Below are 23,652 nucleotides of genomic sequence, written 5' to 3'. Positions count from 1 at the left end.
TCAAATTGTATAGAGTTCAGCTACAAACAAATTACCCTGTAGAGAAATCAGCTAGAAGTAGTTACCTTGTAGAGGGTTCAGGTACATGTAGAGAGTTCAGCTGCAAACAAATCCCCTGTAGAGAATTCAGCTATGAAAAGATCATCCTGTAGAATTCAGCTAGAAAAAAGTCACCCTGCAGAGAGATCAACTAGAAACAAGTCACCTTGTAGAGAGATCAGCTAGAAGAAGTTACCTCGTAGAGAGTTCAGCTACAAAGAAACCAGCATGTAGAAAGTTCGGCTGCAAACAAACTACCCTGTAGATAGTTCAGCTACGAATAGATCACCCTGTAGACAGATCAGCTAGAAGGATCGCCTTGTAAAGAGTTCAGCTGCAAACAAATCACCCTGCAGATAGTTCAGCTACAAACAGGTCACCCTATAGAGAGATCAGCTAGAAGAAGTTACCTTGTAGAGAGTTCAGCTACAAAGAAACCACCATGTATATAGTTCAGCTGCAAACAAATCATCCTGTCGAGAGTTCAGCTGTGAACAGACCATCCTGTAGAGTTCAGCTAGAAACAAGTCACCCTGCAGAAAGATCAGCTAGAAACAAGTCATCCTGTAGAGAGACCAGCTAGAAGAAGTAGCTTTGTATGTAGAGAATTCAGCTACAAAAAATCACTCTATAGAGATATCAGCTAGAAGAAGTCACCTTGTAGAAAGTTCAGTTACAAAGAAACCAGAGTTCAGCTGCAAATAAATCATCTGTAGAGAGTTCAGCCAGAAATAAGTTCACCCTTTAGAGAGATCAGCTAGAAACAAGTCACCTGAAGAGGGATGAGCTACAAAGAACCATCCTGTAGAGAGTTCAATTACAAACAGATATTAACCCTATAGAGAGTTCAGCTAGAAACAAGTCACCCTGTAGAGAGATCAGCTAGAAACAATTCATCCAGAGTTCAGCTAGAAACAATTCATCCAGAGTTCAGCTAGAAACAAGTCATCCTGTAGAGAGATCAGCTAGAAACAAGTCAACCAGAGACTAGCTAGAAACAAGTCTCCCTGTAAAGAGATCAGCTAGAAGAAGTTACCTTGTGGAGAGTTCAGCTACAAAGAAACCATCATGTAGAGAATTCAGCTGCAAACAGACCACCCTGTAGAAAGGTTAGCTACGAACAGATCACCCTGTATAGAGATCAGCTAGAAGGATCACCTTGTAGAGAGTTCAGCTACAAACAAGTGTATTTTCTGTCGGTTGAATGTAATGAATTAGACAGAAAATAAGCTCCCGCATGAATACTATTGGTGGTCACGTGAGCCTCTCTCACGTGACGTAAAGGTTTATAAGGCTAAGTTAGGTGTGGTTATTCATTCTACGCCACGTGTTAAGGCTAGTGGGGTACTGATCTTTGAGTTTCCTACGAACCGTAGCGATGTCTCTAGAAGCTGATCAATTCACACGACTGATGAATGCTATAACCGCCACGAAGGATGGCATTTGTGCGAATTTCACGGCCAAACTGGACAAACTCCAGCGCGAAGTAGAAGCAAGCCAGGCCAGCACATCGCAAGAAGTAATGGCGAAGATGAACAAGAAAGCCTATCACTTCAAGAAGAAGGGCAATGAGGCACAGTTTATTTTTAATTAAACGGTGGAGGATCACATTGATGCGGCGAAGAAGACCCTGGGGAAGATGGCCCCTAACAGTGACGCAGACAAGGCTGCCCTAGAAAAAGCGACCACAGAGCTCGATCAGGGTAAGGAGGCCATCAGGGTCCGGCAGAAACACATCCGCATCGCGGACCGTTCGGACTGGGGGGTGGTGGCGGAGTACGAAGCCGACGAACTGGCAGACAACTCCGAAGATGAAAAGAAGCTGTACAAGGCTAAAAAGGAGCAGTACAGCAAAAGAGGAGAGCCATGTTAGACAATGGGCCAGTTAGAAAGTGGGGTAAGGCAGAACCGGCCAATAGACCTGTGGATGTACAGCCCAGACCGCCACCCCTGAAGACAAGACCACTGGGCCCTTGTTACACTTGTGGAGAGTATGGCCACCTTGCAAGATCCTGCAACAAATCCCAGCGACTGTATCCTTTTATGAATAAGTCGTATGATGTGTGTCACAATGGGGTAAGGGGCCCTGGTAGTGCAATAGGGCCAAGTGTGCTCAGTATCGAGCAAGGGGCTATTGGTGATGGTCTGGAGCAAGTATTGAATAGTCACCTACATGGTGTTGACAAGGCTTACAGACAAGAAAAACTTGTTAATGGAGCTTCAGAGTATGCTCCTGATGAGGGTGCACCGGGTGTTGATAATACAAAGGTAGGGAAGCCCACTGGTGACCAGGAGGTCATCCCAACCAAGCCAGGTAGTCCAAATAAATATCCCAGCCAGAGGAATAGTGTAACATGCTCAAGTGAGGCATACTCGACCTCTCTCGAACCTGACCCATATGAAATTTGGGATTTAGAATTCAGTAGATCCTGGGAGGCTGAGGAACAAGGGGTCACTATTCAACAGATAGTTGATGTCCAGGGATGGCTTAAAGAATGTATTGGGTTTTGGACAGAAGTCCTGCAGGCCCCAGCTACAGTGCTGGGTTGGATACAAAACAGTTATAAGCTTCCCCTGATGTACGCACCAGCTCCATTTGAGCAGCGTAACCATGCCTCAGCTTTTAACCATCAAAAAGTTGTCACTGATAGTGTCAAGGAACTCCTAGCTAATAGGTGCATAAGAGAAATCAAGGAGAAGCCCTTTGTTTGTAGTCCCTAATCAGTAGTAACTAACCAGGAGGGAAAATGTAGACTGGTGCTCAACCTTAGATATTTAAACCAATACTTACGTAAGGACCGGTTCAAGTATGAGGACCTAAGGATTGCCATGCTAATGCTAAACAAAAACGATTTCCTATTCAAGTTTGACCTAAAATCTGGATACCACCACCTGGATATATTTGAGCCTCACCAGTCCTACCTTGGGTTTACTTGGGAGTGGAATAGTACACAGTCCTATTTTGTATTTACTGTCTTGCCTTTTGGGTTATCCACAGCCTGCTATGCTTTTACAAAGTTATTAAGGCCATTAGTAGGATACTGGAGGGGCCAAGGGTTAAGAGTAGTCCTGTACCTGGATGATGGAATAGTGGCCATCGAAGGTCTAGACAAAGCTATCGAAGCTAGCAAGAAGGTAAAGGTAGATCTAGCCAGCGCGGGTCTAATAACTAATGAGCAAAAATCTCAGTGGGAGCCCGAGCAGAGGTTAATATGGCTGGGTTTTGAGATTAACCTGCATGAAGGTCAACTTTTCATCTCTCAGACAAAGTTGACAGATACCTGTGAATTACTAAAATCGTTATGTCACAAACAAGTTATACCAGCAAGGCTTTTGGCTAGCATGATTGGTAAAATAGTTTCAATGTCACTGGCCCTTGGGCCAATTACCCGTCTGATGACTCATGGCATGTATGCTGTCCTGAATACAAGGGTGTCATGGTGTCAACAGTTGGCATTGTCGGCAGAGGCAAAATCCGAAATGCTGTTCTGGCAGAACAAAATGAACCTGTTCAATGGACAGGACCTATGGCCAAAACCATCAGCAGTAAGGGTGGTATACTCAGATGCCAGTAATACGGGGTATGGTGGCTACACTGTGGAACATGGTGGTCAAATTGCAAATGGCCAGTGGTCAAAAGAGGAGGCAGCGCAAAGTTCAACATGGAGAGAATTGAGGGCAGTCAGAATGGTCCTAGAGTCCTTTGAATCTAAATTACAGAACGAAAGGGTGCGTTGGTTTACCGATAACCAAAATGTAGTGAGAATCGTATTAAATGGGAACAAGAAGCCTGCCCTCCAACAAGAGACCCTGGCAATCTTTGACACCTCAGTAAAGGTAAGAATCCATGTGGAGCCCGAGTGGATCCCCAGGGAAGAGAACCAAATAGCTGACTATATCAGTAGGATAGTTGACCACGACGACTGGATGCTGAATCCACTGGTGTTTGGGGAATTGAATGCCTTATGGGGACCACATACAGTAGACAGGTTTGCTGATGGGTACAACAGCCAAATTCCCTGTTTTAACTCCCGCTATTGGTGTCCAGGCTCAGAAGCTATCGACACATTCACATGCAATTGGGGCAATGAAAACAACTGGTGGTGCCCCCCTATGTTCTTGATCCCCCGACTGCTTAAACATGCAAGCATATGTAAGGCTTCAGGTACTCTGATTGCCCCAAAGTGGCCGTCGGCCCCATTTTGGTCCTTGTTGTTCCCCAATGGAACCCACCCAGCAAGTTTTGTAGTAAGGATACGGGAGCTTCCTAGAATGGAGTACTTAATCATGCCAGGTCACTCGGGGTCCACGCTATTCAAGGGGGTCCCAAACACAATGGTACTAGCTTTACGCCTAAACTTCCAGACATCCAAGGATACCTAGTGATGGTTGCAGCCCAGACAGCTGTTGGTATGACCCCGGAGTGGTCACAGTCTAGAGGGCTGTTGCGTATGACCCAAGAGTGGTCACAGTCTAGAGGACTGTCGTGTATGACCCAAGAGTGGTCACAGTCTAGAGAGCTGTTGTGTATGACCCAAGAATGGTTACAGTCTAGAGGACTGTCGTGTATGACCCAAGAGTGGTCACAGTCTAGAGGACTGTTGTGTATGACCCAAGAGTGGTCACAGTCTAGAGGACTGTTGTGTATGACCCAAGAGTGGTCACAGTCTAGAGGACTGTTGTGTATGACCCAAAAGTGGTCACAGCCTAGAGGGCTGTTGTGTATGACCCAAGAGTGGTCACAGTCTAGAGGACTGTTGTGTATGACCCAAGAGTGGTCACAGTCTAGAGGAATGTTGTGTATGACCCAAGAGTGGTCACAGTCTAGAAGGCAGTGGGGTATGACCCAACAGCTTGGACCATGGTGATGGGACTAGCTGGTGAGCCTAGTTTCTCTCTTACTGTATGGCTTGTCATTTTGTAGATATATATTCGCAAGGCGTGTGGGCAGCAGTGAAGGAGGTCGAAGACCCAGAGCTTCGGGAACTGGCGGACAAGCTCCCAAACACTATCCTGCATAGTAGAGCAAACTCCACAGTGAAGAAATACCTTGCAGCATACAAACGGTGGAAGAGCTGGGCTAAGAGGTATGGAATGCCAGCAATCCCTGCCAAAGAGCACCATGTTGGCCTCTACTTGCAACACCTTGCTGATACAGTTGGCTCAAAATCGGCAGTGGAGGAAGCATGCAATTCCCTGGCATGGGTACACTCTACTGCAGGCTTAGTCTCTCCATCTGCCTCCCCCTTCGTTAAAGCTATCCTAGAGGGTCTTCAGAGATCTTTGGCTAAACCTGTTGTCAAGAAAGCTCCCATGACGGTAGCTATGCTGCAGCGGATGGTGGAAGATGCAAAGATGAGTGGCACCCTAACTGATTTAAGACTTACCACTGCATGCCTGTTATCTTTTGTAGGGTTTTTGAGGTTCAGCGAACTGGTGAATATTCGGCCCTATGATATCTCTGTCTATGAAGAGTACATAGTGCTACATATTCCACATAGTAAGGGAGACCAGTTGAGAAAAGGAGAGGAAGTAGTGATTGCCAGATGTGGCTCAGCCACCTGTCCAGTCAGCAAGCTGGAAGAATACATAAGGAGAACACAGATCTCATGGAGGGATCAAAGGTTTTTGTTCCGCCCAATATGTAAGACCAAGCTGGGAGACAGGTTGCGTGAGTCGGGCAGCATAAGTTACACCTGCCTTCACAGGCTTTTTAAAAATAAGCTTAGAAATCTGGGCTATGATCCAAAAGATTTTGGGCTACACAGTATGAGAGTTGGTGGAGCTACCAAGGCGGCTAATGCTGGAGTCCCCGACAGGTTATTCAAGCGCCATGGTAGATGGAAATCAGAAAATGCGAAGGATGGATACATAGAGGATTCATTGGAGCACAGATTATCCGTAACCAAACAGCTTGGCTTATAATGTAAAGCTCAGTTTGTAGTACAGTCCTATCTTTGTCACCCTAGAGTTGGTTAACAGTTTGAAAAACAGTAGCCCACGTTTGGTGGTACACAACCCAGAGTTAGTGTATTGTGGGTGGTAAGGGTAATAGTATGGTGAGGGAGGTGTATTTTCTGTCGGTTGAATGTAATGAATTAGACAGAAAATAAGCTCCCGCATGAATACTATTGGTGGTCACGTGAGCCTCTCTCACGTGACGTAAAGGTTTATAAGACTAAGTTAGGTGTGGTTATTCATTCTACGCCACGTGTTAAGGCTAGTGGGGTACATCCACCCACCCTCCCTAGTGTGATGGTGTTTAAAATGAAAAGATTTTTTATATATTTTCTTTGACTATCTTTAGATAGATTTGCTGATGATAATGGACAAGAGACATGCTGGAATTTTAAACTGATTTGTTGGTGCATACACATACATGAGAGTGGAGCAAATTTAGGGTTTTTCCTGGTAGGCAAAAAAAAAAAAAAATGCCTGCCAGGTTTTTTTCCTGAGGCTGTTTTGGGCTGGGCAGTCTCAAATTTATTATTTCTCTCTTATCATTAGTTGTTGCTAAGCCCCCACTCTCCAGTTGTACATGCATAGGTAGTTGTTGTATGCAGTTGTAAGTGTGCAATTAACAGTTTGAAAAACAGTAGCCCACGTTTGGTGGCGCACAACCCAGTGTTAGTGTGTTGTGGGTGGTAAGGGTAATAGTATGGTGAGGGAGATCACCCTGCAGATAGTTCAGCTACAAACAAGTCACCCTGTAGAGAGATCACCCTGTAGAGAGTTCAGCTACAAACAGATAACCCTGCAGAGAGTTCAGCTAGAGTCAAGTCACCCTGTAGTGAGAATCCTGTAGAGAATTCATCTACGTACAAGCAAATCACCCTGTAGAGAGTTCAGCTACATTTCAAATCACCCAGTAGAGAGATCAGCTATAAAAAAAGTTATCTTATAGGGATTAATCGACATGTAATAAATATGTATTATATGTATATATTATTTGTACATTTACTGATAAAGTCAGAATTAAAGTATTTATAAAATCTGCTCCATCTTTTTCTTCTTCCTGTGGTAAAGAAAAAAATATAGGTTAAAAAGCCCCAAAGCCATCCACAGGCCGGCTTTGGGTATGCTAATACAAAAAGAAGTGAAATCTAATCCAAAACAGCCAAGCTGTAAAAAAGAGTGCGGTCCCCAAAAAGGCTATTGTGAAAAAAGATGTGAAATCCAAGGTGGCGGCCAAGAAATGGCTGTGATGGTAGGTTAATGGCAAAATTTTAATTATGACAATTCAGCTGAATTTGGTGTCAAATCCTAGTGGAGAAGGCAACACAAATTCACCTGAATTGTCGTTATTAAAATTTTTGTCATTAACCTACCATCACAGCCATTTCTTGGCCGCCACCTTGGATTTCACATATTTTTTCACAATAGCTTTTTTGGGGGACGCACTCTTTTTTACAGCTTGGCTGTTTTGGATTAGATTACATATTACTTGTTACTTTTAAATGGAGTGTTACAGTTACTTACTACTTAAAATCACTTCTCAGCCTATCATCTAAGATTATCATTAGAAATAAAAATAATATAAAGTAACTTAATAATACAGTAATACATATTACTTTTTTTAAAAAGAAAGTACTACAGCTACTTAACAACCTTTATATTACATACGTAGTAACTGTGACATTAGGTTAATAACATTATTTGTTGTATTCAAACTAAGCTTTTAAATCAGTTGTCAGATCATATGAGTTGGTACCAATGGTGGTGTGGCCTCGGCTCAATTGCACCACATAGGTATAAGGCACACATAGATATCTTAATACATGCTCCACTCCATGTTTAAGAGGCTGGTAGGCTGTTGTAGCACAGTATATCTAAGTGCTTTAACCTATTTCATTGGGTAGGCAGACTAGTGTTTTATGTTGCTGCAGTTCACAAGAAACTTTGGTAAGTTCCAGGGTAGGTTTCACTACAGACTCGCACATGTAGTTATATATGGTTTCTTGTATAGTTTAGATAAGTTTGGTGCTGAAAGGGTTGAGGGGGGCATGGAGTACCCAGCACCCCCTCCAAAGCTGGCCTTGGCTCTCCACTTTACAAGTAAAACATGTGCACAAAATAACGGTGAGTACAAAATTAAATTACGTGAGTATTAGAAAAGCTGGATTACAGTTCATCCCATTTGTACACTGGTTTTGCAACTCAGGTAATTGGCATTGGAGGACAATTGATATAGTATACCATCTTGTGGTATTGTTACATAATAATATTACATGGCTAACTTGGCATCATTACTGCCATTATAATATTACTTCTTCATTACAGTACTGAGTTATAAATTAGAGAAAGTAACCTAAGTTATATTACCACGTATTAGAAAACAGCATGTTACTTTGACACCAAAAATTCAATGATTATTACATAACATGGTACTTCAGTAACATGTTCCCCCAACTCTGAAAGTTGATGGCATTACATAGCTACTGTAAGCATAACCCACTGTGAATTTTGTAGTGTGTACAGTATAATAACCAGCTAATACAGTAGCAACACAATAACTTATGGACACTAAATTCTGTAGATTTTGTATTTAGACTTGGAGTCTAGCTGTATACATGGTAGATCCATAATGTTTGTGACATGCCCCTTGAACTTGTGCACATGACTTTTAGTCATTAAATTTATTACTACAGTATGTGCCATGCACAGTGATTTCATACATGTATTTCTAATTGTATTTTGTAGGAATGGCTTACAGAAGATGTCAACAGAATGGGGAATGGGATGATTTCATAGATGTTACCCAATGTAGAAATACTGAGCTCACTAATCTAACAGAGAGAGCTAACAATCTAGACCCCAATAGCGTAGATGTTGCAAACAAATTGCAAAGCATAAGTGCAGATTTGACCAATATAACTACCAGATCTAGTGGTAGCCTGTTTCCTAATGATCTCAATTCCACCATTGAAATCATCGATACAATTACCAGGTTACTTTTGAATACATATACAAATCTAAAATGTCCATGCATAGATGCTGTATTGTATATTATGTAACCTGATTTTGGAAAACCTACCTTTGGGCACATTGTATACATATACATTCCTGGGTAAACAATATTTTATATTTTAAATTACTAACCTTGGCAGCTACAGTATGTAGATGAAATTATGTCTGATTACACCAGCCTTTCAGACCACCTAGAGTGCAAGAAGCAACCTCCCACCAGTTTTTCAGTGTAGTAGAATCAAAAAGGAGTGGAGGGTGGGGGTGGTGGGGTGAGCAATACCTGGAGTACAAAATAGATGAGTGTTCCTTACCAGCGAGCTTGGCAATAAGAAGTACTAGCTATTAAAGTAATCAAAGTATACAAATACCTATCCCATTGAAGTATTAGCTATTATAATTGGTACAAATTCTTCCTTGTAAAACTCTGCAAAAATTATAGAATATAAGAGAGTTTGCTATTCAAACCTTCCAAGTTCTAAGCATTTTTGTTATACAGTATGTTATGGTGTACAAGGTACTGATGGGTGTGACATTCTTGAAAACAGAACTATATGCATGTGTAATATTTGATTATTATTGGTTACATCATTCTGTTATGCTGTTAGATGTACTGTAGCTACACGCTGATGAAAAATAGAAAATCACCAGTATTGGCCTTATTACTACTACACAAAAGATACACTATATAATTATTACCCTTTATATGTAAAGAATTTTTAGGTATGTTATATATATGTATTCAACTTTTATTTGTGACTGAGTCTGGGAAAGTTGGTCTTTTTGCAGATTTGTTTTTCACCAAGAACACAAAAGCTACATAAATGGACTCTCAAATTTCACAAACAAAATGAACTAGACTTCAGTGGTCTGATATTGCTGGCTGCCTTTCCCAAACACAGTGACTGATCTGTACAAGTGGTCTGTGGCCCTAACACTACTTGAAGTATCTTAGTTTACTACAGTGGTATATCCCCAGTATATGGAACAGTTAATTGTTTGTTATTTCAGTAGTTTTTCAGTAAACCCGCATTCACTGATGTCTTACTGAGAGTTTAAAATTTAGTAAAATAATTATGTTCCATATACTTAAGTTTACTGACACTTTACTATCAGTATAACTACAGTAAGGCATCTTAACAAATTAGTAAACTAAGAACCTTCAAGCAGTGTAATGGAGCTCTGGATAGCCTGGGGATGGTTGTATGTAGCTGTACAGCTCTGTGGTGTTGAGTAAAGACCTGTGCTGTAAATTTCCTTTCATTTTAACCAGTTTTGATACCTGAATGACTTCTACTTCATCCCTACACCTTTCTCTTTGAATTTTAAACAGCCTCTTGCCATCCACTGGCCCCCACCACCCACCCCTTTTGAAGTTCACTGGGCACAGTCAACATTGAGTTAATACTGGTGGGAAACTTAGTGGTTGGTTAATTGTACAGTGGATACCCTGGAAGGTAAGGAATTGGTGTAAAATTTGGTCCACATTACTTCAACCATTGACGAGCTACAGTACACTAAAACTGGCAATCCTTGATACTTTTAAATAAGCGATAAGACCAGTTTTTCCAGACTAGGTCACATTTGTGAATTGTGATATGTGTTCTTAAAATGAGATTAGCCATCATATTGTTCCCTTTCAGTTAACCAAGACTTTACTGTACATTTAGTATGTGGAATAGCACATAAAGTCCCAACATCTTTAATGTAATCTTGTAATAACACATTCACTGCTATAGACACCATATGGTGCAAATTCCTTATTTATTTAAGCATTTATACATTAGGCCTGAGCTTATTATGCTGTGTTTGAGCAATGCTCCAAACTTTCCCCAGTTATGTTCCAATTATGCCCATTTGTGCTGCATGATGCCCTATTTGTGCTTTTGAAAATTGTATCTTGATTGCTCTATTATTTTCAAATGCTATGACTGTTCTATTAGAGTATATACCTTCACAACTACCAGTAAATATGATTTTTTAGACTGCATCATGTAATAGTTGTAACATGGGCATGGGGGCTTTGCGCCTTTGCCTGATATGTATGCCCGAATGCCCTGTGTTACAGCTAATATGTAACACTTTGCATGGGTAGATCAAAGAAATAATACCTATATTCCAAAGGAATTATATTCCAATCCTTTGATCTGCCTATTTGTGTTGTTAAGTGTTTCTTTCTTTTAGAAACTACTAAAATGTATATAAAACCTATATAGGCAAGATGCACTTTACATTGTGGGTTTCATGTGGCTTACAATTGAGTCTACTGTAGCTCTCAATTGAGACAAACTGAATCCCACAATAAAACTATCTCTTGGTGATATAGGTTTCTTAAACATTTTGAAAACCTTGCATAGTAAGTGCTAGTGCTATAGTTGAAACTTTTTTGAAACTATACCAAACCACATCAAAAGTGTTTTCAAGTACATCAAAAGTACTCTCAAATACATGAAGTAACTTCAAAGGCTTTAAACTGATTGATTTAAGGCTTTAAATATAACTTCAAAGTATTGCATAATAGTTGTAATTACCACATTCACCCCTGATCTTCCTTATATGTCAAAATAGTCTAGCTGTCAAAATAGCCTAGTTGTAGCCCTGCTACATTTTGTATGTAGCCAGGCTAGCTTGGCTACATAAAAAATGTAGCCTAGGCAGTTCCTTTGATCTGAGGTACATGAAAAGTATAATGCCCAATATAATTACTGTACACCAATCATGCTGGCATTGTGCTCAATGCTTTTGCCTACCTATTATTCCCCAGATTATGCTGGCAGTTCTATTATACATAGAGCTATGTTTAAATGATGCATGGAAGGTTGTAGTACTGTATGTACATATGTAAACTGTATGTAATTCCCAAAGATTTAATCAATTGTGCTCTACAATGAATAGTTTGGTTTTATATTTATTGCATTATCAAAAACTTTGTAGAATCACTGCAAGTGTAAATATCATTGAAAATGTAGAAGTTGTTGACATCATTTTGAATGTAAGTACTATGTGTGTGTATCAAATAAGTGGAACCTCAATTTTGAGAACCCTGGGGACCATCTGGTACTCAGATAAATATGTAACTGCACAGTCCATAATTCTTGGCACTGTATTTGACCAGTTAATAGCCATAGCTACTATAACTTTTAGCAAACACTGTAGAAGTAATCCACAACCCTTCAATACTATTACCCATTTTAACTTTTCTCAAAAAATTTCCTGGCTTGAAAGATCTGACTCAAACATGTCTTATAATACTTACATCAGCACATTTTGAAAGAAGCCATGGCTCTTATCTAAGGATGGCTATTATGACAATAATTCAAAGCTGCAGTGTGGCTACTATCCATGTGTGGCTATTATACAAGCAACTAATCTAATAGAATATGCTTGGAAAGGATGCAATATTGCAATTTAAAGTCTTCATACTACTATGACCAATTGGAGCAATCTTTTTGATGTTTCATTAAATGCCACTTTAGATACAGTAACTAAATAATGTTTAACAACTCAGGTTCCAATTATACATTACAGGTATGTATATGCATGCAAGTATGTATGTGTGTGTGTGTGTGTGTGTGTGTGTGTGTGTGTGTGTGTGTGTGTGTGTGTGTGTGTGTGTGTGTGTGTGTGTGTGTGTGTACTGTATGTATGTTTGTATGTATGTACTGTAATTCACTTTATTTTCGTGCAAAAAATTTTCGTGATAATTTTCGTGTGAAAATATTTTTGTATGATTTATGTAAATGACTGCTCTATTAAAGTAGTTCAATCTTGTATAAAAATTTCGTGCAAGAAATTTTCGTACAAATCTTGCATACGAAGATGACTTTACCACGGTATATTTGTATGTATGTATGTACGTATGTATGTATGTATGTACGTATGTATGTATGTATGTATGTATGTATGTATGTATGTATGTATGTATGTATGTATGTATGTATGTATGTATGTATGCATGCGTATGTGCATGCACGTATGTCTGTATGTGTGTGTGTGTATGTATGTACAGTGTGCATGTACGTAAGTGTGGATGCATTGCATGTAAAATTGTAGTATTGTATGTATGTGTGTATATATGTACAGTACCACTCAAACCACAATATTGCACTCACTCTAACTGTTTTCTTGAGTCACAAAGTAGACTCAAGTGATTTTCAAGTAAAGCTGTACTCGCGTCTCACAGAATTGCAAGTAGAATTTTCCTGTGAGAGCTCTGATAGCAAGCCATCTGCAAGGAATGTGTGAATCCATGATAGAGTGCTCTAGTTATTGCATTCCTATGTATGTATATTCCATATATGCCTGCTTATTTTGCCTAGTTAGATAACAAAGTCTCAGTTTGCTATATAGTAGAGTTTATTCGGTGGCAGCCTCAATGGTACCAGAACAGACTTCCCTAGCTCTACATACTGCATTACCAACCACTTGATTACCAGTTCTTAACTCTAGTATACTTACTGTACATTGTATAAACTTAATTTCTATAATGTCAGGGCTAGATCAGTTAGCTCATGAAAGCAATATGCACATTTTAGTAGCATTTATTACAAATTCACCTGAAATCAAAGCAAACCAAAGTCAAACTGGCTGTAAAATTGCCCCCAGAACCTTTGTGTGTATTAAGCGCCTCTAAAAATAATCATCGTGTTGATGTTATTTAACACATTCAAAGCCTTTAAAACAGCTTTTAAGACTTCACAACCATCTGCAAAGGCCAAAATGGCAAGAGTCAACAGCGAGACACTGCTAAGAAGTGATTATTTGCTGCTTCAAAAATGCAGCAACTACCAAGAGAATCTGGTTCTCCCCAACCACCTACAACTAACAACTTAGCCTGTTTGTGCCCCTCTTCTTGCCAGCTCCTGGATCCGCCCCTGATATGTATTCCCAAAGTCTGACGGCACAACCCAAGGTCTGTGGACATACTGATATCAGGCAAATCTCAAGTTCCCATGTTACTGTGTAACACTTCCATTTCGGCTAATAACCTGTTCTGCAGTAAGTGTGTAACATTTTATATGCATGCCTGAAAGATTAGATTATGGGTAGGCAGCATGTAATATTACTAAATGTGACCAGATTTTACAAAACCAATCCAAATCGCACATCAGGCAAAATCAAACTATTACCACCAGTGGATAGCTACACTATTGCACATGTAGTATTGACACTCAAGTAGTATTTGTCAAACTGGGTCACATACAACTGTGTCACGTGAGATCACGTGATCCACCCAATAATACAAAGTTATAAACTGGCTGCTGTGGCTGTTCTAAGTGGCTGGCACTACTTCTGGATGTGTTTCATGGCTGAAATTGGTAAGTCAGCTGTTCTGGAGTATCTGGCTATAAATCTATAGCTGTATGTGACCCAGTCTGGGAAAACCGGGCTTATTACCTATTTAAAAGTATCGAGAAATGCCGGTTTAAAGTATTTAGTGTGTTGTAGCTTGCCAATGGTTGAAGCTACGTGTACCAAATTTTCACACGTTTTACACCAATTCCTTACTTTCCAGAGCATCCACTGTGCAAGTAGCCAACAACTAAGTTTCCTGCCATTTTAGATAGTTTTAAAACTGAGGTTGACTGTATCAGGCGAGCTGCAGAATGGGAGGGAGGCGGGGGCCCTGGAAGGCGGGAAAGATGGTGTTGAATAATTGAAAAGGAAGGCGTAGGGATGAATTAGGCCAAGTTTTGGGCCATTGAGGTCTCAAAATTGACTAAAATGAAAGGAAATTCACAGCAGAGGTATTTATTCAACACCACAAAGCTGTACAGCCACATACAGTCATCCCCAGGCTGACCAGGGCTCCATTAAGGCCCCACACCGCACGTAAGGATTGCCACTGGGCTTGGGAAAAGCAGCCAGCAAAACCAGACCACTCAAGTCTAGCTGATTTTTATTGTGGAATTAGATAGTTTATTCATGTAGCTTTGTGTCCTGGGTGAAAAATCGAATCTGCTGACATGGGTGATAAGACCAGTTTTGTCAAACCGTGTCACATTGTTATAATGAAATGGATGAGTTCTAAGATTGTCTTGAGTTGGGAAAATTTTAGGGAATTTGCTGATTTAATGCTGTCGCATTGTTTAAAGACTAATCACAATGTATACTAAAGGCATACAGGGGTAAACTTTGTTATATAATAGTTAGACACCAAGACCAAGGGAACTAAGCGATTTAGTAACCCCAATGGCCTGAGGCTGTAGCGTCCCGAGCGCAGTGAGGGCGCTACTAAGGGCCAGAGGGGTTACTAAATCGCTTAGTTCCCGTTGGTCGCGGTGTCTAACTTATTTAGACTATGGTTTAAAGTACATACCTTTATAGCCAGAGCATTAGGATGGGGTGAAAGAGCAACGTAGAACAGCAGAACGGTTTCTTCCTGAAGTCATTACAGCGCCCACAAAAATAATTATTTCACAGGTAACCAGGGTAACGGCTAGAACTACAGTAGATACTCCGCTTAGTCTACTATTTGTCCAGAATTATTTGCAGAACACGGAGAAGAATTGTATTTCAGTATTATCAAGTACTCCAGTGCACCTTTCGTGTTATAATTATTTTTCACGTACAAAAATGCCCGAGGGCGGGTTACTAAATGAACATGTGTAAGTGACTAAATGAGCATGTCAGGTGACTAAGTGATTTAGTAACCCTCTAAATGAGCTGTACCATAGTCTACAGTGTGGTCAACTCATGTTATCTGTAATGTTGGTGTGGTCCATATTCAAAAATGTGCCTAAATGCTTGTGAATGCACTATAAGACTAGTTCTCACCTTTAAACTAATTAATTTCCCAACTCCTGGAATGGCAATGATACTGATTAGAAATGCCTTTATCTAAGTGCTTCTCATGGCAGATTCCAATTCATGATAATAGCTATATTCAATTTCAGTCTGAACCTTCATAAAGCAAACACAATGTTACCACTATACTTCATCCACATCAAGACTATGCTTGCTGTTTTGAAGTGCAACCACTTTCCCGGGATACATCTCAGTGTACACCACAGTACATTTAGTTGTCTCCCTATGAAGAGCTCTGGAATTTCTTTGATCTGAGGTGTGAAAGTGTTTCATTTATTAATGTCTTATGAAACCTACCTGGTGACCACACTCAATGATGCATTAGCTAAAATTATGAGTCAACAATCACTGTATATCATAGCACCTAATCACTACGACTAATGTCTACTATTCACATCTCACAGCATGGTGGATCACCTGTTAGCAATTCATCAATACATGAAGGTTAACCCAGAATTATATTTTTTAAATAATGTATGAGTGTGTATGCACAGTAGTGCTATACAGTAGATCATCACTCTGGCTCCAACCACAGTAAGTACGTACATTGCTCAGGTGGCCAGCTCGGTTTGGAAATCCCAGCTGCACTCAAACCCTGCCTTCAACCACTGCTAGATTGTACATTCCAGTTGTTGCACTGCACCATACTGCAGATACAGAGCAGTCAGCCATGTGTGGTGTCAAGTGATATACTGTATATATATATATATATATATGCTCTAGGACTCTAGTCACAATATATTTTCTTAGTGTTGAGTGTAAGCATGCAATGAAAGACACAAGTGATGAGTGCAGCATTGCATTTGAGTCGTACATACTGTATACATGTATGTGCATGGAATATGTACTGTATGTATCTATGTACTCATATGTCCAAGTTTTAATTGGGCATGAAGACATGGGCATACAAGCATGGCTTATCCCATTTACTGTTCATGTATGCATGATGCACCAAGACTAAATGTAGAAAACTTTAAACTACAGTATGTTTTGTAATTTTTAGTATTATTATTATTATGAGAATGAGTTATGATGATCCAAAATAGTCTCAATTGAGTGCTAAAATGTACATAGCTATGTACAATACTGTAAATCTACAGCCATGTTCATTAAGTAGAAGAAGATATCACAAGGTTCTCTATTGAGCCTGTTAAAAGGGGATGGTGTAGCTATACTCCAATGTTACTTGACTTATTTATATATTATAAAATTGACTATTCTATTCAGATCATTTTAAAACATAAATCAAACTAGTTTGCTTATGAAGCATTATGCTTGATAATTTATTGTAAATATGTATTTGTCCAGTTTTATTATGTTGTATTACAAATGTTAATTATATATGTTTGTATATTACTGCAAGAATGTGGCAGCAACAATCAGCAATTTGCTGAATGATTCAAACAGTGAATCATTTCTGCATTCACCATACGTGAGTTTATTTATATAAGCATCTGCATATCAATAGTATGATAAAATGTTTTGAATGCATTGTATACAAGGTAAATAAGGCCTACAAAAACTAAGCTTGTGTGTATAAACTATATCCCATGGCATAACAGGTAATATTTCAATGCTGGAACAGAATAGCATAAATCTACTTAATTTTAAATAGTTACAAAATTGCATAGCTGGAATAATTGCTTAAAAATTTACATGCCTACAATATTTCCTAGTTTTTTTCCAATTATATGCTGTACATACACATAGGAGGCAGAGGGTGTTAATACCCAAATTTTATGTTGGTATATAGTAGTATATATGCATATGAAGCATGCTAATATTATAGGGGGTATTGGGGCATACCACCCCAGGAAAATTTTGAAAATTAGGTGTTTCAGTAGGTTGAATTTTCAATAGTTTAAGGAGTTAGTTAAGCACTGCTTATTTTAATACATGCTTGACTATTGTATTAGGGTGACTGCTTTATTGGGGTGGCTTCTCCATTAGAGTATCTCGATTGTGATTGACCAGTTTCTGAAAAGCTTGCAGAAATTTACGTGATGACTATTGCACAATACAGCTTTGACTCAGCACCCTCCAGTAAAATAGTAAGGAGTGCTGGACCCTCTTCCGTAGTTTATGTATATATGATACAGTGTATGCTTATACATTTGTTATGTACTCTATGTATATTTTGTACAGTGTAGGGGTATAAGAGCTGGATTTAATTTTTAATAGTGTATTATATACATGATATAGGGTAATTGTGTAATACTATAGTATAGTTTAAATTATTGCTATACATACAGTACCATTGCATTAGATTTAAGCCAGTTATGCTCTGAAAACTTATGCTTTTGAGCTATCAATTATGCTCAACATTTGTTTAACTTTATGCTTTCAAAATCAAGAGCTGACTGTTTTATTAGAATAATTATTATCAGTTGTATTAGAATAAGCTGATCTTTCAAGGTGTGAATAATCAGGAAACAGTAATGAAACACACATGTTTTTCATATGAAATATTTCATGTTACGTTGTCTGTGTATTGCACTTGTTAATTTAAGATCTTGAAAACCATCTTATTATTCTATATGCAGGCATAATCCTTGATGCTTTGCTAGCCTATTATGTTCAAATCATGCCACCATAATTTATGCAAGCCTATATTGCATGGATTCATTCTGTATACACTGTAGTGAACACTACAATCATTTTATTGTAAGTGTTGTTTGTGTGCTAAGATTCATTCTGTATGCACTGTAGTGAACACTACAATCATTTCATTATAAGTGTTGTTTGTGTGCTAAGAGTTTTTCTTCTATAAATATCAGCTTACTGTTGTAGGCGGGGTTGCCAACAATTGGTGAAGATCTTTTGAGAAGTACTGAGGGTTTTGCTGTAGCAGTGGGGATTGTCACTTCCGCTACAAATAAAAACAGAACCATTCCTAATGAGAACCTAAGTGAGTGGACATCAGGGATTGTGTAGATGTGAATATGCTGTAAGTAGGCTTGATTGCTCCAAAATCTACCGATTATTCTTTCTGGAAGTTCTTTTTTTATTCACCTATTATTCTCAAAAATTATTCTCCATCTACCTATTATTCCCAAACTTATTCCTGAAATTAGTACCAAATATAAGCATATTATTACGAATTTATATAACTGACTGTTATAATAGAATTATGGGCTCAAAGTTAACTGCACTATTAGAGTGAGTGACTGCTCTATTAGAGTAAGGGACTGCTCTGTTAGAGTATCTTGATCTTTTCAACCGTTTTTATTCTTGCACTGTTTCAGTGGTGTTTCCAAAAGATTTTTACATCAGGCTACAAGGAAAATTTATAATTTTGTACCAATTATTCCTGGAACTCATCCGATTATTCTGGAATATTCCCCAATTCTTTCAACCACCTATTATTCCCGAAATTATGCCGGCATAATAGATGCATGCCTTAGCTGTAAGTCTGAGTTATATTTTAACAATATTATTGTTTGAGCAGTACTTTAAACAAATCTTACAATTATCCTTCAACATTCAAGGTTGTATTCAAAGCTGACTGCATTATTAGAATGTATCAAAAGTAGAAGACTGCTCTATTAAAGTATACTGTATATGTGACCCAGTCTGCAAAAAGGGGTCTTATAGCCTTTCCAAATTGTCAAGTGTGACTATTCATAACTCTTCATGCTTACAATCTATCACCTTCATATTACACTAAGCTATAGTGCTATGTTAGGGGGTGATACCACATTCACAAGTCAAGTTACAGGTAGCCACGTACATGCAATTGAAAATGCTATAAGACCCCTTTTCGCAGACCGGGTCACATGTCTAGAGTGCAAAATGTCAATGATCAGCAAAGGAGCAGCAAATGTAATAATATAAGTAATATCAAGAGTTAATATTTAATACAGTACAAATAATACTGTCTGTCTAATATTTGATTCTTATGCACCTGCTATTAATTAAAACTCCTTATTATCCTGGCATAATCCTGGCATAATTGGGGCATGTGCATATGTATGCATGCATGAATGTATGCATGTATATGCAGTATCAAAGAGTACTCAGACAATACAGTAGTACTGTTTAAGCATGGATTCCCCCCAAAATGATGTGCACCGCCTAAAATGCCACCTTTAAAAATCATCCTAGAAACATCTTATGAAACAAAAACTACCTTTACAGAATCATATTAGTCCATCTAATAGCAAATACAGGTGACCGGATATAGAATTTTTTTTAAATCATAGAATTTTTGTCTGCAGCCAGCCAGCCAGCCAGCCTGCCTGCCTACCTGCCTGACCACAGTTGCAAGTAGGGATGCGGCGATTATGCCAGCATAATTTCGGGAATAATAGGTATGTGTGGGAATCAGGAATTATGCTAGCATTTTTAGGTGATTATAAAGCTTTAACAGTAGGAAAATCTGCAGATTGCATAATTCCGTTAAAAAAGATCGAGATACTCTAATAGAGCAGTCAGAAACTCTAATAGAACAGTCATCGAATATTATTTACTCTAATAAAGCAGTCACATTGATATGAAATACTCTAATACAGCGACCAGCTAAAAATTCAAGACTATTTGAAGCTTAAACATCAATGAAAATGGGCTGATACAGGAATAAACTGTCATTATTAGCCAATTATGGTGGCATAATTTTGGGAATAATGGGCAATTCTCAAAAGCATAATAGGTGATTTTTTGAGCACTGCTCAAAAGCATAATGCTCAATTTTTGGAGCATAATAGCCTCATGCCTAGTCGCAAGGCTGGAGGCCAACTGAAGCAGTGCATGGCCACCATTTTATGCCACAATAAATCTCACCAGTGGGATGTGTCTTTTGGGGTTCCGACAAGTGTGTGCACACTGGGCCTTGCCTTTCCGCTTATCTTCAATCAGGCTGTCTTCAGTGTTGGGAGTAACGCATTACTTATGTAATGCGTTATGTAATGCGTTACATAATATTATTACTTTTGTGGTAACTAAGTAATATAACAAAATACGCTATGACAACAGGTAATATAACTCAAGTTGCTTTACTTACAGATGTAACGCATTACCTAAGTAATATAATTACTGTAACGAATCTAATATTACGTAACATTATTACTGCAAGTAACAAAGTTACTAATCTCATTAGTAATCTACTGAGTAACGCCTAGCCACAATGAAGTAATGAAGCCTACTGAATGAACACCAGCTTCTTACTTATAACCAAGATTTACACATTGTCCAACAACGCAATCATGTCACGTGATAAGGTGGTAGTTTCACACATGACAGCTTAAGGCTGTGGACACAAAGTAATATAATATGTAATATTATTATAGTTACTTTATTTTTTGGGTAATATGTAACTGTAACTAAATAGTGCAGTTGCAAGTAATATGTAATATGTAACTAGTTACTTTTAAAGAGTAACTTTCCCAACACTGGCTGTCTTCATCCTTCATTCTACAATATTTTTTTTTGTCGTTGAGCCATTAATTTTCCCTTTCCTTGAGCAGAATATTTAGATGCTGCAAACTTATTTAAGCACTTATGCTCAGTAGATACCAGTACATAACTTCATGATAGGTTGAATACCACACTTGCTCAAACATGCTAGCTCAATCACACTTATTAACGTGATCTTGGTTGATTAGTAATGATCGAGCACCGCTAAGACCACACCTCTTGACAATTTCATGATGACACATTCCATTAATATTGGTTTAGCTGTATTCATAATGCTAGCATAATGAAAATATGCCACACACCCTGGTAGGTGAAAGGCTGGCTTGAGATAATGTAATACAGCAGTCACCCTAATAGAACAGTCATGCATGTACAGCTGTATGCTATAACTAAAAAGCCAAACAAACTACTATTAATTTAAAAATGAAGTAGGGATCCAAGCAATAAAAAGTAGCAAAACAAGAGATGAATCATGGCATTACAGCATAGCTTGGTGGGAAAATTCCTACTTTGGCATTGAACAAAATTATTGTTACAGTGTATAACATGCCAATGTAGGGATTTTCCCACAAAGCTATGCTGTAATACCATCATTTATCTCTTGTTTTCACTACTTTGTATTGCTTGGATCCCTGCTTCATTTTTAAATTAATAGTTTTTAATATACTAGTACATTATGTATGTGTGTACGTACTTATCCATGCCAAGTTATATGCATATGTTTCAGCTTGTAAGTGTACAGGTGTGCAAAGCAATGCTTGTGCAAATATATTTGTTTATTATGAAGGTGCAATTTATGCTTATTGCATGTCTTAATATTATTTTGTGTTTGAGCACTGAACATGCGTAATTTTGTAATACTTTGCATGCATATTTCTGCATTATGATGAAGACCTTATTGTGTGAAATACATAACTTTTATTGATTTATAATAATATAGTTGTTGAAGCTCAACTTGCAGAAAATGATACAAGTATGATTAATACAGTAGTGTTTCCCAATGACACCATGGCAACAATGTTCAGTGGTGCACAAATCACCATACCAAGAAATGCTCTGATTCATCAAAGAGTAACTGAAAGTGAAGATATTTTTTTTAAACTGAATAACAATACATGCAATATTTCATTACATTTTAGATGTGGTGGTCCCAGTGGTGAATTTTGTTGCTAACAATTTACAGTTATATATCAGTGATCCTTCATTGAGGTATTAATGAATATGTATGAAGCATTCAACAATTGGTTTGATTTGCTTATGTACTGTAGATGTGTGTACATACAATATATGTAGACACACACTCACACATGCATACCTACGTACATATGTACATACACACATACACACATACATACATGCACATACATACATACACTTACACACACACACACACACACACACACACACACACACACACACACACACACACACACACACACACACACACACACACACACACACACACACACACACACACACACATGCATGCACGCACGCATGCACGCACGCATACATACACACACACACACCAAACTACATACATACATAGACATACGTACGTACGTAATTATGTACGTACTGCATGCATGCATACAAACATACGTACAACATATTGTGCAACAAACCCTGGCATATACATGTAGTTACAATAGGGTGAAAATCAAAAGTGGCAGTCAATTATTTGCTATTATATTAATCTTGTTGCCATTATCATTAATTTATTCATAATTACTATTATAGTAATCTCTTGACTTCCATCTTTGATTTCCAATTACATTTTTATTGATAAGAAATGCTCTCACTTTAAAAGCCATGCATTTTGATAGTTGGTTTACTGTAACTTGTGTGTTTGAAGTGTACAACATCGCTAAACTACTTGTATTCTTCCTCTAGTGTGCAATTTCCTAGATATAGACCATCATCATCTGGTGTAGTTATTTCAACTCAGTTTTCACAAGGTCCAATTAATCTTACAGAAGATGATAGATATGTAACATTAACGTTTCGTGTAAGTATTTATAGCACAATTTTTATATGTGACTACTTTGTAAGATCATTTTATTGTACAGGTGGGGAGCACTGGTGTCACACAATGTGTTTTTTGGGACTTTAATGTCTCAACTTCAAGGTACTGTATGTACGTGTGCATGTTAATTGACAGCAATGTCAAGACACATACAGTACCATACCTGTATCATATATTATGATATGTGACTGGATTTGACAAAATCAGGCTTCCACACACATCCAAATTTGTGACTTTAAAGGACCATAACTCAATGTAGGAGTAAGCTATCACTTTCAAATTTTGACCTGTTATTGCATAGACATAGACGTAGCTAACACCTCGTGGTTGGGGGGGGGGGGGCTAGGCAATGGTAAAGATAATGATGGTTGAATTTGCAAATCATGTGAGAAACCCTGCTAAAA

General features: G+C 38.4%; 1 protein-coding gene across 1 annotated transcript in view; it reads left to right on the top strand.

Moving 5' to 3' along the window:
• LOC136264144 (adhesion G protein-coupled receptor L3-like) overlaps positions 1-23,652 on the top strand; it is a 212,297-nt gene that overhangs the window by 69,650 nt on the left and 118,995 nt on the right. The window contains exons 6-13 of the mRNA XM_066058857.1: positions 8,740-8,986; positions 11,938-11,995; positions 17,174-17,242; positions 18,601-18,718; positions 22,163-22,303; positions 22,362-22,431; positions 23,116-23,230; positions 23,292-23,350. Coding sequence (XP_065914929.1) covers positions 8,740-8,986; positions 11,938-11,995; positions 17,174-17,242; positions 18,601-18,718; positions 22,163-22,303; positions 22,362-22,431; positions 23,116-23,230; positions 23,292-23,350 — 877 coding nt within the window. The remainder of the gene's footprint in view (positions 1-8,739; positions 8,987-11,937; positions 11,996-17,173; positions 17,243-18,600; positions 18,719-22,162; positions 22,304-22,361; positions 22,432-23,115; positions 23,231-23,291; positions 23,351-23,652) is intronic.

The sequence above is a fragment of the Dysidea avara genome, chromosome 1, assembly GCF_963678975.1.
Source record: "Dysidea avara chromosome 1, odDysAvar1.4, whole genome shotgun sequence".
Lineage (NCBI taxonomy): Eukaryota > Metazoa > Porifera > Demospongiae > Dictyoceratida > Dysideidae > Dysidea > Dysidea avara.
This window is presented reverse-complemented; position numbering and strand designations above follow the sequence as displayed.